Source organism: Clytia hemisphaerica, unplaced genomic scaffold, assembly GCF_902728285.1.
Source record: "Clytia hemisphaerica strain Z4C2 unplaced genomic scaffold, Clytia hemisphaerica genome assembly, whole genome shotgun sequence".
In the NCBI taxonomy this organism is placed as follows: domain Eukaryota; kingdom Metazoa; phylum Cnidaria; class Hydrozoa; order Leptothecata; family Clytiidae; genus Clytia; species Clytia hemisphaerica.
The window spans coordinates 1,134,616-1,150,253 of NW_027103566.1; the positions used below are offsets into that span (position 1 = coordinate 1,134,616).

The 15,638-nt window shown below is 35.6% G+C and overlaps 1 protein-coding gene across 1 annotated transcript in view; it reads left to right on the forward strand.

Moving 5' to 3' along the window:
- The window catches only part of LOC136801050 (uncharacterized), a 66,631-nt gene that overhangs the window by 35,043 nt on the left and 15,950 nt on the right, over positions 1 to 15,638 (forward strand). Inside the window, exons 19-29 of the mRNA XM_067057678.1 lie at positions 83 to 215; positions 1,927 to 2,061; positions 2,723 to 2,889; positions 3,584 to 3,867; positions 4,122 to 4,197; positions 4,469 to 4,558; positions 4,897 to 4,963; positions 5,519 to 5,701; positions 6,264 to 6,584; positions 13,850 to 14,050; positions 15,324 to 15,396. Coding sequence (XP_066913779.1) covers positions 83 to 215; positions 1,927 to 2,061; positions 2,723 to 2,889; positions 3,584 to 3,867; positions 4,122 to 4,197; positions 4,469 to 4,558; positions 4,897 to 4,963; positions 5,519 to 5,701; positions 6,264 to 6,584; positions 13,850 to 14,050; positions 15,324 to 15,396 — 1,730 coding nt within the window. The remainder of the gene's footprint in view (positions 1 to 82; positions 216 to 1,926; positions 2,062 to 2,722; positions 2,890 to 3,583; positions 3,868 to 4,121; positions 4,198 to 4,468; positions 4,559 to 4,896; positions 4,964 to 5,518; positions 5,702 to 6,263; positions 6,585 to 13,849; positions 14,051 to 15,323; positions 15,397 to 15,638) is intronic.

Here is a 15,638-nt window from a genome sequence, read left to right on the forward strand (position 1 = left end):
GTTTGAAGTTTTGAGAGAATCGACTTAGAGTGAGTCGACTATATAACCCATCGTTACTTTTCTTTCATTCGATTCCATTTAGCTTGACTCATTGAAACAAAATGAGAAGTGTTGGCTCAGTGAAGGCGGTTGGCCCAAAACAGGGAGAAAGATTTACCTTTCAAGCAATTGTGACTTGAGTGATTATCGTTCAAAACACGTGTTACTTGCCACTGGTATGTTTTCAGCTACTGCGTCTCTTTATTTATGATATCATAGTCTACCGTGAAAAGCACAGGTCGAAATCATTTATCGACGCTGTGCCGACGAATCAAGATTCTATTCAGCACGCAATCAACGAAGACAAAAGTAACCATGACGACCATCCAAGATCTTGGATGAAGTTCAAAGTTGTTATTTTTATTCCCGTCGTTGAAAACACAACTAAAAAAAGTCATCAATGCTTTTTAAAAAGAGTCAGTGATAGAGAATCGTAACATAAAGTCTGTCTATTATTTCGATTCAATTAAAGTGACATTTACATAATTAAGAGTTTAGTAATTACTGTTATACATTTGGGGATCATGTAAAAGATTTCTTTCAAAAGAAACTCACTTTAATTACACTTGGAGGTTTCTGGGGAATTCGTAAATAGTAACCTGCATACTGATACAGTCTGCTAGACATTAATAAGGTAATATTTGCTCTTCATCTTTGCTTCTTTCTACAGTGATTAGATTGACACATGCGCGATAAAATTTCTATTATTGGTCTTCAGAGGTTAATATATTCTTTAAAAACTTAACCTCTGATACTAAGGGTAATCATATTTTTTATACGGACTATGGTTGCATAAAGTCATTGCAGATGTTCAGAACATGAATTCCAGCAAAGCAATAACATATGGGGTGGCGTTTTTGTATTTTTGCGGTTAAATTGTTAAATAAACTTCTGGGCCTCATTTGCAGGCTTTCAGTTTACAGTTTTTGTTTCGTTCTCTAATTGTATCTCCATCAAAGGATAAGAGAGGTTTGTCTAGTTAGTTAAAGCCCGTTATTAAAGGAAGATGAGGGCTTTGTTAGAATTGAGGATTTAAATTTATCTGCTATTTTGAGTATGACTTCTGAAGTGAAGAATTTACTATAAGATTAGCTATTGCACGAAAGCACTGTTTAAAATATTTGTTGTACTTACTACCATAGATACAGTGGACTCTCTCTAACTCGAATTTCTATCATTTGAATCTTTCTATAATTCGAACTAATTTTCAGTCCGCCTCAAAGGGAAAGCCTCTTAAAATACTTTTCAGAATTCGAAAACATTGACTTCCCGTTCGACTTCAAATTAGTAAGAGTTATCTGTATGTACATCTGTGTGGGAAAAGAGTTTCTAAATCCGGTCACTTAAAACCAAAAGATCTAATCCATACTATGCATACTGATGGCGCTACCAGAGTATTCCCTGGTGCCCATCAGTACATGAATAAAGCCTTGAAAAGTAAAGATTGAAATATGGTTTAAAGAAAAATATGTTTTTAATCTGAATAAAGCCTTGGATACACGGGGACGGGATTTGACTCTTCCTTTTAAACACCCCTGTGTCACAGACCCGCTGGGGCCCCAGCTCCATTGGATAGTTTGACAAAAATTTCATCCCGGTGGGAAAAATACCCTAGAATTTCATCATCACTGAGAAATTGACCTCGATTTCATCCCAATTCGAAATTCATTGCTCAGAAATTTCACTCCAAAACCATCCACACTGCATTTTATAACCTTGGAACAATAGAATTTTTATCCCTATTGAGATTTCAATCGAAATTTTTTTCCCCGCTGTAGGAAAAACTTTCACTGGGGTTGTGAGACAGGGGTGTTTTATAAATAAACTCATACTCATTTTGCCTTTACTTTATTTATCACTTTTTTAAATCTACCTTCTTTTTTGCAGATTGTAAACTAGCACAAGGTTTTCGCAATGGAGCTTTACCAAACTCAGCTTTTTCATCGAGCTCTCATGATAACGGAGAGGAAGCATTCCATGCTCGTATCAATGATGCTTCCAAATGGTGTCCCCATAAAGGAGGTACAAAAACTTTTTTTCGTGAGATATTTGGGGCTTTGAAGAGGGAGTCAGATTTGATATGTGGCAGAGTTTCATAGTATTATACAAAAATTTGTCAAAGGTTACTGAAATTCTATGGAGAGAACTTTTTAAATACTACAAAAGCTCAGAATTTGAACCAAAAATTGCCTGGAATTCCAGGGGATTGCAGCATTTCAAAGTCACAAAGGGCTAGTCCTCCTCAACGGGGGGTAATTGTTTTTTTTCTAGAAAAACCCATTGCTATCTTCTGGTTTGAAGACCTTGGATTCTTTTTCTCATTTTTTGGATCACCCTGGATTTTCGACCTCGTTTTACTAACCACCCTGGATTTTTGACCTCGTTTTACTGAACATCCTGGATTTTCCATCCTATTTTGCTCTACCCTACCTTTTTAACTCTATTTTACTCACCTGGGTTCTTGAACTCGAAAACCAGACCCCTATGGATTCTTTTGTTTTCCAAACTCCTCCCTCTTCCTCAAAATAGAGGTACAGACTGCTCCTGGAATAGCCCAAATTTACGAAACAAAAGTCTAAAGTGAATAATTTCTGGTTATTATTTGAAGGTCAATTTCTCAGACAGAGATCAATATGTCAAGGCTAAAAAAAGCTCGATTTCATTTCAACCGTCATATACTTAGGTATCGGTGGCTGGTTGAAAGTTGATTTTGGCAAGCAAGTCAAAATCACAGAAATGGGCATTCAATGTGGTAATTATTGGAATTGGGTCACAGGCTATCATATGTACTACTCTGATGACGATAAACACTGGACACCTTTCAAAGATGCCCATGCTTCTTCTTGGAAGGTATGTGTATAAAATATAGACCAGCTGAACAAATCTGTAATTCAATCTCGAATTGCCTGAAAAATTTTTGTTCCATTTGGTAGAATTTATTTTTCTTTAAAAAATAAAACATGCTACACAGGCTGTTTCGCGCTTAAACGATCATCAGGTAATGTTCCAGTAGTCTGAATCGCAGACCTCTATAAAGATACTTCCTATATAGGTCTGCTTAATAGTGTATTGCTTGCCTTCCCGCTACGGTGGTTCATTATGGTGGTAGATTGTTCCTTTTTGGCGAGTTTCTAAGTTACAGTAACTCGAATGCGAGTTAGAATATAAACCAAAATTATAATAAGAAACATTCTCGCTAGAGGATGAGCAGAAGCCCAATGTTAGCAGTTATTGAGAAGTTCAAAACATAAATCTTCCACTAGAAGAAGTGAAATAATTAAAATATTGAACGACACTTACATTCATGCTATTTTACAAAAAAATCTTCATGGCGTTCAGGGAACAGAGTTTCGCATTTTCCCAACCCCCACCGATTTCTTATTATTTTTTGAAATGTATTTATATTTATCTGAAATTGTTTTATTACCGGAGATAAAAACTTTTTAATCCTTTTTAGTTTTCATTCTTTGATACCCTTTCTAAGAGACTTGCTATTTCGTCGTATTCTATTCAATTTCACGTTTAAATTCCCGTTTTTTGTTAGGATGATAATAGTGTCTGCTACAATGGAAAGTGCCAGAAGACCCTAAATCATCAATGTCAATCACTTTGGAATGCTGACTCACGTACAGCCTCTGATGTTTGTTGGAACAAATTAAACACAGAGGCTAAAGGCTTTGGAACATGTTCATCAACATCGAATACATCATGTGCAACGGAAAATATCAAATGTGGTCAGATTCAATGCCGATCCCCAGATGATAAACCATATTATATTGATTATGGTACAGTTTATCAGAAATTTGATGTTGACACTCACATCTGTAGGTAAGATAATTTGTAGGTATGTAAAAGATACTGTAGACTAGAGTCTACTTTTGGTCTTCAAAATTTGGTCAAAATTGGTCAAATTGGTCCCAATAAGGGTTGTAAAATTCACAAAGTTTTCCTTTTTTTTCTCCTTTTTAGTCCCGGTAAGGGGCCAAGGATCGAAAGTCGGGCGGCACCCCCTATCAGCTGACAACCCTAGTACCCCCCTTCCCTGGGTTTTGGCTAAACTATGTTTTGATTTTTTTTACTAGTGGTGCATCAATAACAGAAACCGATCAAGTTGGTCTTGGGATGGTTGAAGATGGTACCATGTGTGCTCCCAACAAGGTAATTCTTTTTTTTGTTTTCACAAGAACATCCAAATTCTTTTAAGCCTTCACATGTTCTTAACTTATTGAGTTTTAAGCCTACAATGTTCTTAATATTTTCACCATTTTGTGACTACTTTTGTTCATTTTCCTAAGAAATCGAGTGTTTTAGAGTCTGCAAAGTCTTAAAATGTTCTTACCTTGTTCTTAACGATTTGCTCATTAAAACCTTATGTACATATAGTAGTTTGTTCTTATGAAAAAACATGTATAATTTTTCCTTATTATAGTTCTGTATGAAACAACAATGTAAAACAGCCCAAGAACACGGATTCAAAGAATGCATAAAAGTCAATGGAAAGGAATGCAATGGCAAGGGAGTAAGTCCACACTACGTTGTTTCAACGTTCATCTATAACGTTATATGGACGTTGTGAACATGAGATAGATTGAAACAACGTTGTGTAACTTCTCAGATGAACCTTGTAAAATTCTTTCAAGTAAAAGAAATTATTGATTTTAAAGTTGATTTCATTATTTAGTGACGACACGACGCCTTCTTTGGCTGTCGAGTGGAAAAAGCATTGATTTCACCGAAAAGGTTTCTAAATTCCCATACTGCCTTTCCACATGTTAGACTCCATTAGTGTCATTATATTTTTAAAGCATTATATTGTATGTATTGTACATTTATATTTTTCAATTTTCTTTATCAAAGGTATGTCGATTAGACGGTGTTTGTCAATGCGAAGGTTTATTAAACCCAGCCACTGGTTGCGAAAAAGGTAACATCCATACTTAACATGCCACACATTTTTTTTCTGGGAACGCCAAATTGCATCAGACATCGTTAACCCTGGTAAACTCGGGCCTAATCTTCTTTACGGTTTACATGTGCGTATTAGGCGGGTAGATTATTTAGAGTTTAGAGTTTGTAGGACACCCAACCTACAGTTAAAGCAAAGGTTTTCAGATTCAAGTCTCGGTTTTAGCTGAGAATTTGTGGGGCATCATTTAAGCATCTCATAGTTCTGCAACATGGCGTTCTAAAATAATTAACGTCATGGGAAAAAAGGATAAAGTCTGCGTATTTTTATCTTCTAATACAACCAACAGATCACTTACTTTACTTAAAAAAATATATTTGACTATTTGCTAAATTACCCTCTGACAGGGCCGGCGAATCAATTTTGAAAGTGGAGGGGCCAAATAGTAAGTGTCTAAGGAGGCGCCACCATGGTTGGTTGGTTTTTTTTTTTCTTAGCAAAAAAGTGGGGCGGCCATCTTCGACAATATTATTTTTAAAACATTTGAAAATTTTATACTGTCATTTTTTATAGCTTACACCCCTATCAATGGTGGTTTTAGCAAATGGTCTGAATGGGACAGATGCAGTAAAGGTTGCGATGGGGGATCGCAGTCTCGGTACCGGCAATGTAATACACCTGTTCCTAAACATGGCGGCACAATGTGTAACGGTGCTTTAATTGAATCGAGAAATTGTAACACTGACGCTTGTCCAGGTTTGTTAACTAATTTAACTTCATAAGAAAGAAGGTGATTTTGGCGCCCCCTTTCAAAAATATATATGTTAAAATTAGGCGAGCGAAACGAGCACGAAAACTTTTGGGTATTTTTTTCTCCTTTTCGATGAAAACTGCCAATTCTAAGTTGTAAAAAAGAATAGGGGCGTCGAAATTAGTAATCAGAGGCGTCTTTTTTGCGCCCTTTTGTATTTCAGTGCTAGTCTGGTAATAAATCAACAGCCTTTCCTTAAAGAATGATTATCATTTTCACCACTCATTGGTTAATACATCTTTTCCTCGTGTGTTGCAAAACGGGGGCTGATAAATAAAGGTTTCTGGTTGGTTTAGAAGGAATTTATCTACATAAATTCCTAAAAAACCTCGTAGCTCCTCCTCAGAATTCTGTTTAAATGTTGATTATCCTTTCTAAATCTTGACTGCTAGTGTGTTTTTTTATTAACTAACGATAACGGAAGGGTTAATGTTGTTGAACCTATTTGCCATTGATTTAGTTTGTGAATTTTAAGTTTCTTACTCTATATATTTTCTAATATTTTAGTTGGTAGATCCTGCCTTGCAACTAAACTAATTCTTGAAGAAAAAAAACGACCTGTCTATGATGGCGTCTACAACATCAAGCCTAGTGACGACCAGGCTGCGTTTCCAGCCTACTGTGATATGACGTCAGATGGAGGAGGCTGGACTCTACTTGTCTCATCTCACATGAATGATTGGTCAGAGGCTAATGTTTTATCACGTGATGCACAGAATCCATCATTGAGTAAAGATTATTCAATGTTGAAAAACGCTGATGCTATTAAAAGAAGTTATTTGATTTCCCAACCGACCTTCGAATATAAACTAGAAGCGCACACTCGAGGTAACGTCGAATTTTTATTTCTGCTTTCCCGCATAAAAGCCGATTAAACTACAAAGGTCTAATCTTATGAAATAAAAGACGAAAGATTTCTTTCTGCTAAAGAAGGAATATAATGAATGATTATGTATTCTTAGGTTTGGTTTCCAAAATTCATGATTGTGTGATATTCTTAGCATATTCTGAATTTGTTGGCCAATCTCATCATGAATATTCTCAAATGGTATATTCTTAGTATTAAAAAAAGACTTGTGCCCGGTGTAGTAAGATAATTGATTTTTTTTAAATTCTACTTTATAAACTACAAATCGTGGTCCGAACTGATGTCCGATATCCCCTTTTCCATCGGCAACCTCTCTCCTTAAAACCAATGTTGGAGTTGAATTTTTGGACGTTCAACATTTGTATGGGGAAATGGGTGAATAGAAAGTTCTGTGGAGAATATTTCATGCTTTCGTAACGGGAAAGGGGTGGACAATCAGTTCTGCGCAGAATATATTTCGTAAGGGGAGGACAAACAGTTCTGTGCAGAATAATTTATGTTTTCGTAACGAAGATAAGGTAACTGTAAATAACATCTTTGAAGATATACTCTTCGTCACATCGGGAATAATCAAGCAGCCATACATTTTGTCCCTTATGATATTTCAACCTTATTGGTCTTGAATTATCCTTTGGATGAAGAAGCTTCATACGTGTCACCTTTCTGTTGCTCCATTCTCGTCGGTCGATGACGTATTCCTTGATGTCAATTTTAGCGTGAATCCCTAATAAACCTGTAAACATTGAAGCTTCATTTTTAATGATCAAATTATTCCCCGAACAAACACTTTCACCAGGAGCGATCTTTAGTTGCATAGCATTATACCATTTCTCATAATTCGAACAAAATTTGGATTCGAGAAGCATGGATAAACCATGAAGTAATACTTCTTGTGTAGCCATGTGACTGAAGTCGATTTCTTCCAATACTTTTTCCTTCACAGGTACAAGAGCTGTCTGTTCGTTCGCGTTTTTATCATTTTTCAAATCTTGTCTCTCCTTTTGTAGCCTATCGTATGCTTCCTGGAGGTCGTTCAATTTTCCTTGTAGCATTTTCTTGTTTTCTTTTTCGTCTTTTAATTCTGTACTTAGCTTTTCAAAATCTTTTTTCAATACTGCCGTTTCTAATTGTGACGCTCTCAACTGGTTTTCAATCTTTTCATTTTCGTTTTGAAGTGTTTGATGTTTTCCGTCCATGACAGCTTTGTCGAGTTGTAACTTATCTGATTGTTCTTTAATGTTTTTGTTTTGCAGTTCTTCGATCTCAACAACTCGTCCCTCAAACTTTTATTCTCTTCCACAAGTTTTTCCTTTTCGATCTTGACAGCTTTCAACTCATTCTCAAGCTTTGAATTTTGATCTGAGAATATTTTCTTATCCAAACCAAATTGTTTTTCAGTTTTTAACAAAGCAACTTCAGCTTTCAGCTTCTCCATCTCAAAATCTTTTTTACTTGTTCGTTTTCAAGTTTCATTTTGTCCACAGTAGCTTTCAAGCCTTCATTTTCTTTCTCACTTTTGAGTTGGTCCTTTTCGAATTTCAATTTCTCAAGCTCATTTTCTCTCCTCGTCTTCTCAAGTTCTTCCTTTAATAATTTCATTCTCTCCTGCACATGTCCACCATCGTTTCCTTTTACTTGTGGTACAGCAATAGCTTGGTGATTATCATCCTCTCGTGCACCTTGTGCGTTGTGTTCGTCCAATCTTCTTTCACCATGCGCATTATGCTCTCTCATATCATCTACAATGTTTTTGATGACAACATTTTGTAGATTGTTTTCCATTTTGATGCGAATTTGAGGAAAACTCAAACCTTGATTCAACAAACTATATCTTTCTCTTTCTACGTTCAAAATAAAACGCCTCTCAGAGCAAAACCGAAAACCCTACGCATTTTTACAAAAATGTAATATGAAACTAACCAAAGGAATGCAACCTAATGTTTATTATCAAAACAAATAATTAAAAGACAGTTCAGAAATCGGTTGCACATGATCAATTTCATTACAATGACAACAAACTGATTATAATTTAACCATGACTTTTAAGCTTACAATCCGTGTGTAGTCATGGTAGAGGCCCCCCAGCGGACCTTCAAATCACGCAATCACGCAAATTTTTTCCCCAAATTCACGCATTCGCGCAGTGTTTTTTCGCAATTCACGCAATTTTTGTTCACGCAAAGCTTTCCAATTCACGCATTCACGCAGTTTTTCTTTAATTTTCATGCATTCACGCAAGTGAAAAAGCCCATTCACGCATTCACGCAAACCACTGGGGGGCCCACGGTATCAAGAAAAACAGGAAATGTGTGTTATTATAACCAAACTCGCCCTACGATTAAAAAAGTTACTAGGTATGCATGCTCATAATCTCATATATCATGCATTTTTAATTAGCTCTTTTGTCCATTGGTGAAGTCTTATTGGCTCATTTCAGTGTAAGAAATTAGATGAGACGAGATTGTTTCTGACATCGGTATAAGAAAATATTTGGCCTGTAAACTTGGCAATCCTTCAACAAATGACAAGATTTTAAGACATTGTTTTCTTCAAAGTGAAATCTATTGCTTGATACCCACCTCAAAAATTCTCCAGCGACTTTTTGTCTAAAAGGTGAGTCTCAAATCGCGTGTGCTTATAATAAACTTTCCGTTTTCTGGCTTAAGAAAATATCTTTTCAAAACAAAATTTAATGGTTAACGTCATGGAATATATACTTGTTTCTGGGGCTAAGTTTTATTTAATTCTCGCGTATATAAGATAGACTAGCAAACTAGTCTGTAAATTAATCATGTCAGAGGGCGGGAACATAAAGGCGGCGGGCGTTTGCTAGAATAGGAGCTGCGTAGGAGAGCGAGCAAAAGTTGGTGAGAGGCTGCTGATATACAGACTAGAACATTCTGCCACGGCTTCATTTTGGAGGTTGTGAGAACGGAGGAGTGCTTTCCTAAATTTTGGAGGGAGAAAAGCCGACAGACCACTTTGTTTTGAATTTTGGGTGGTGGAGGAGCCACCTTTCAAGTTTTGAAACTTTTACATCTTTAGTTGTTTTTGTTATTCATACATTCTTAGAAAGGTAAGTATTTGCAATTTAGCTTCAGTTTTCTACAATCATCAAAAGTATACAAGGATTATTCAGTTTTCCTTATGCAGGTTGGTGGTATATGTTACGTGCTTTTGGGGCTTTTTGCTAGCCTCTTTCATTCAAGGTAAGAAATATTTTTTCTAACAGTCTAATTTGGTTCCACCTAAATACTTTTTGCTTTTTATTTTAGTACTTACAGACTACTTGTTAAGGAACTTGATTACTCTAGTCTCATTGTGGCTAAGTGAACCCCTCCAACACTTTTCTATGAATACAACAGTATTAACACTAACCAGGCAGGAACTCTGCTCAAAAGTACCCAACAAAATAACCTTTTTGAAAAAATTTTGACACTATTTTAAGAATAATAACATATCATAATAATCAATAATTCTGACACTTTTAATATCTCACGATAACCTAACACAGGTTTTCAAGCCGTACCAAAAATTTTTTTGGTACGGTTTGAAAACTATTTTTAGGTTATCGTGAGAATAAACAGCGTTTCCTGGTTAGTTTAAAGAAACTCCAAAGATTATCCCTCTCATCACTCTCAATGTCATTACTGCCAGGCTGCTGTCTGACAGTCCGACCCTCTTCAACAGACTCACTGCTACAAAAAACAACCTGTCAGCATGTAACGTACCAGCCAAGCACAGGAAAATTACACGTACACATAGAAAATTAAATGGAAAACTTACAGAAAAGTACTTACTTTTAATAGTTAAGATGTCATATGTTGAATAACTAAAACTCCAACCTCAAAACAATGACACATTGGTGCATAATTATTATTATAAGTGTATTATTATAATTAAGTATTTCAGTCTGTCGAATGAAAAATGTAACATCTGTCATGTACAAATTTAATTTGTGAAAAATTGAAATTTGCAGAATTTAGTGCTGTGATAAGATAGCTCTGATAGAAAATCCAGAGTTTATATGGTGACAGAAAAGTTTTTGGGTACACGTATTCATGATTTTAGAAAAATGCAGTATTTTTGTCATGAGAAGAGAATTTATTGTAAATTCTGACCTTTTTCTATAGACTGTGGCTATGTGCTGAAGAATTTTCTTGTCACACCAAAAACACACCAAAAATGCTGAAAAATTAACCTTACACTCTAAGATTTATGGCTAAATTTTTTTGGGAGTTTTCTTGCCACACTAATTTTACAATTTAATATAATTATTTAAATTAAAGTTACCTACTATTTGAGAAATTTTTGTTGTCAAACTGAGAATTCTGAATTTTCACCGTAATATAAATTCTGACAAATTTTCATCTACGTACAACTATAATTTTGGGGAAATCCCACTTGTTCGACAGTATACTTCCGACGGTACATTTGTTAGACCGGTTGTTTGACAGTTATTAGTTCGACACCCATTTGCTCGACTGCATGGTTGTTCGACGACCACTTGTTCGACACTCTTCTCTCAAACAACTGGTCTGTTGAACAACTATATAGATTGTCGAACAAGTGGATTGTCAATAAACTGGGTTGTCGATCATTTTGGCACCCATTTGTTCCACAACCCACTTGTTCGACATTCAATTTGACAAGAATTTGTTGAACAAGTAAGCTGTGGAAAAAATGGGTTGTTGAACATGTGACATATACTTATCACCCATTTTTCTGTAAATTGTAAGTATGTGTACTATAAAATTAACTTCACACTTGAAGATTTATGGCTGAATGAAAAAAATGAGTTTTCTTGCCACACTAATCTGGCAATTTAAAAATATGTAAATGTTTAAAGTTATAATAGGTACTATGTGTACAGTACGTTTGAGAAATTTTTGTTGCCAAACTGAGAATTCTTAATTTTCTCCATAAATTGTGCTAAATTTCCCTCTACGTAAGTATATATAAGTTTTGGAAAAAATACTAGAATTGAGTAAAACATAAGCATGGCGAAAAAATTTAATCATTTTTAGATGTAAGAAGACTTTTAATATTTCATAATTTGAAAGAAAATATTTTTTGGAGAAATTTGTCAGTGCCGCTTTACCATAACTTTATTTCTACTCAAAACTGTGTAATTTTATCATAGGGATAGATACAGTACGTATTAACTCAAAGGGATAACCAGGTAGATATTCACAAAAGTTTGTAGCACTTCCAATACACACGACATTGTGTCAGTGTCGTGTAGTAGTCTCTGGTAGTCCAACAACCATATATTTTTGATAAAGAACCTTTGACTTGTGAGTCCTGGAAAATTAAAACGTCTTATGTGTTTGAATGTCAGTAAATAATTGTTAGCTACTGTACCTGGGTTATCCCTTTGATTACCACCTGCAAACCTAGGAAAAAGAAAGCTGAAATGAAAAAAAAAACTCACAGTCCATAGTGTTTGCAATCTGAATACTCCATTCCTAAAATTGAATGAGTTATGAATAGGAAAAGATAACAAGTCAACAAGTTCTGATAACTGATGTTACAAGATTTTCCATCTTCTCTTGCCTCTCAAATCAAAACAAAAAACAATCAAAAATGAGCCAAAGAATTTTGCATGCAGAGAACCATGAAGAAAAGCCACATATACACAAATAAGAGACTCATCAATAAGAAACAAGAAACAAAACAAAATCTTTTCAAATAAAAATTTCCACTAGAAGTCAGCCATTATTTTTTCCAATCACTCCCTCCTCAAAAATCAAAACAACACGATCTGCGACTTTGACGGAAGTTTTCATTTCTCATTTCACGAATTTCTCAAAGTTCATTCATTTCTACAACGCCGAAATCTGGCGTTGTAAGATTGGGGCTTCAGCTTAGCCGTTTTTTCCTTCCTGGGGTTTCGCTCCAGTCGGGCTTTCAGCCCTCGCCGCCGACAAAATTTCTTCCTACGCTTACCTAACTCCTACGCTCACTTTTCCCGCGTGATACCGTTCCAGCCCGACTGGCGTGCCAGTCTAATATAAGAGGGCTAGAAATCTTCAATACTGATAGTTAAGCATCGGGGACACGGAAACAATTTTTGTGCGATTGCAATAAAGAAAAATTTGTTGCATTCGCATGAAAATTGATTCCGTGTTGCATGGGCCTAGCACATGAAACTAAATTTATGAAATTAAATTTTGAACACGTGTGACAGTGATTCAAGATGGCCGATGATTTTAATTTGTGTTTATTCGTATAACGAATTTGATTGGTTAGAATTAAAAAAATGTTTCAAGGTGAGGGGACACGAGGGTTTTTGTATAATTCTCAATTGCAACATTAAAATTTGGTTCTGCAACAAAAAAAATATCATACTGGTTTGATATTTTTTTGTTTCAGCAACAGAAAAACATCTAGCGGAAAATGTTGAAAAATAGCGATATCTGATTAAATATTTTTTTTGCAATCGCGAGAAGGTTTTTTTCCGTGTCCCCTTAGCTTTAGAATGTTCAAAGCAAACCTGAGTTCCTACTAAAAAGTCTTACTTAATCGGGCGAGCTTTGAATTTCTTTTGATACGTTCGATGCCTCTATGCATTAAAAAAATATGTAATGTAAGAATATCCAAAGGAATGCTTGCAACCTATTCGACAAAAAAGACATCAATTACAAAAATAGCTAGACATAATTTGCACTCAAATGTCACCGTTTTAATAGCCTTTTATCAACCGACAAAGAACCAACGTATAATCTCCTTTACGTGTAACGGGCTTAATAAATACACCCCCTTCTCACAGACCCACTGGGAACCCTTCCCAATGAAAAAATTGTCCAAAAAATCGTTCCCGTTCGAAAATTATCCTCCAATTTTTGTCCCTACTGAAACTAATCAAATAAACTAATCCTCACTGCAAAACATTTTGCTATTTTTCCCATCCCCACTGAATTTTCTGCTTTGAAAACAAAATAATTGAAATCCCCAGGCATACAAAATATTGGAATACAAATCCCCATCGAGTTTCAGTCCGTTATTTTTATCCCCACTGGCTGAATAAATGCTACCGGGTCTGTGAGAAGGGGTGTGTATAAATTGTAGCTTTGAACTAAATTCAATTCTTCCATGATGTTCGCAATCCTTCGTAAAACAAGCCAAGTCTTTAGACTAGACTTTCTTGTTTTCTGATAATTTTCCAGCGAGGCTAGGAAAGATTTTATCGCACCATCCAAGTCTTTCTTTTTTTGATTTTCAGGTCATTGGGGTGGAATTTGGAAAGCGCCAAGCACTTACTCCTTATCATCGACCGATCGATATCAAACTGACGTCACTTTATTAAAGAAATTCAATAACTGGGATTATCAGAGCCGTGGCTTACAGGAACGTCTGCCGTATCTCTATAAACAGCGGCTTACGACAAGTGACTCTGATAAGAACGGATGGGGGAGTATCACAGGTATAATTTGTGTGGTGGAGATTTTTTTAACTTTCATGTGTAATTTTTTTATATAGTCGAGTCTATTTCATAAGGGCAATATTCATAAATAGTCGAGTCTCCATAACTCGAACACGCACGGGGAACGCAAATTTGTTCGAGTTAAGGAGACATTCCAGTTATAGAGGTTTGAGTTTAAGAAGCTCTTCTGTATATAGAAAAACATCGAAATGTTTGGCGAGGCCGTTTAAGATGATGCTCGCCTAACACTTATTGTCTCTAGGCGATGCGGTTAGTCTTCGAGGAGACTGGAAACGAACATAAAGTGAAAAGTCTTTTCGACGACGGTATTGAAAACACGTAGTGTAGAATTACTCTTATGAAAAATGTAAAAATGTTGTTGTTGTTTGTTGCATTAAAGAGGAATCTGGTCTATTGTGTTGTGTAAGACTCCTTTTTGGACCTACCTCGGAAGTCCTTTAATTTAACCTTTGTTCCCGTCTGTTACCAGCTTTTCTCGGGATTGGCCCATAAGGTTTTTCAGGGTTTTTGCATAGTGATGTAAAAATGACAGTACCCAAAAAGTGACAGAGCCCAATTTTCGAAGAAAAAAATTGGGGGGCAAATTTGGTTAAAAAACTGCCTAAAAATGGGGTATTTTGGACTGCGTGAAATTGCTTCATTAGTTTTTTCCGATTTTTGACATAAAAATAAATGCCAAGGTTCTCTAAAAAGCGACAATATGAGCATTTCTCTCGATTGATTCTTTCTGATTTTTTTGCACACTGATGTAAAATGGTATTGTTTATTAAAATCTGATGGAGACCGATTTTCAGAAAAAAGTGGGGTTTTTTGGACTTTGTGAAATTCTTTGTTTTTAGTTTTTCCTGATTTTTTACACAGCAAAATTGACGCGAAATTGTATTCCTTAAAATGTTAGACTTCAAGATTTTTTAAAAGAAAAAATTTTGGATTTGTGAAAGTTGCTTCATTAGATTCTATCTTAAAAGAGCTATAAGTTATCTTTACTGGAAAGAAATAATAGGTTTTTGTTTGTGCCTAAAACTTAGCTCTAAAACATCAAAAAGCCGGGGTGAAACAAGCTTCATCATGTTTTTCAAGCTTACGTATCTCTATGCTATGCTGTTATCTTTTCTTTTTTCGTTCGAGCATTTTCATCTTTATTCAGAATGTTTCCGACTATCTATCTCAGGTAGGTACATTCAGCATGTTGGTTGTTCCGTCTAAGATTTTTTTGACCACTGTTACTATGTTCATACCAATCAATTTTCAGACAATCAACACGCTGCCCTACCTTCCTATTACATCCGAGGTGACCACATGATGCAACAACCTGAACACATATGGTATGTTACCTTATCGAGGAAAAAAATGTCGGGGTTTTAATTAGTTGGGGAAAAATTTTGTCGGGGAAAAATTTCGTCACCTAGAAGCATTTTCGTCACTTTTACCCAGCCAAAATTTCAAATTCGTCACTTTTTTCCCGACCAAATTTACAATTTAGTCACTTCACTCCGACTAAATTGTCCAAATGAAATGGTTTCCTTCACTAGCTCGAAAAAAGATTTTGTAATTCGACGTTTAAAGC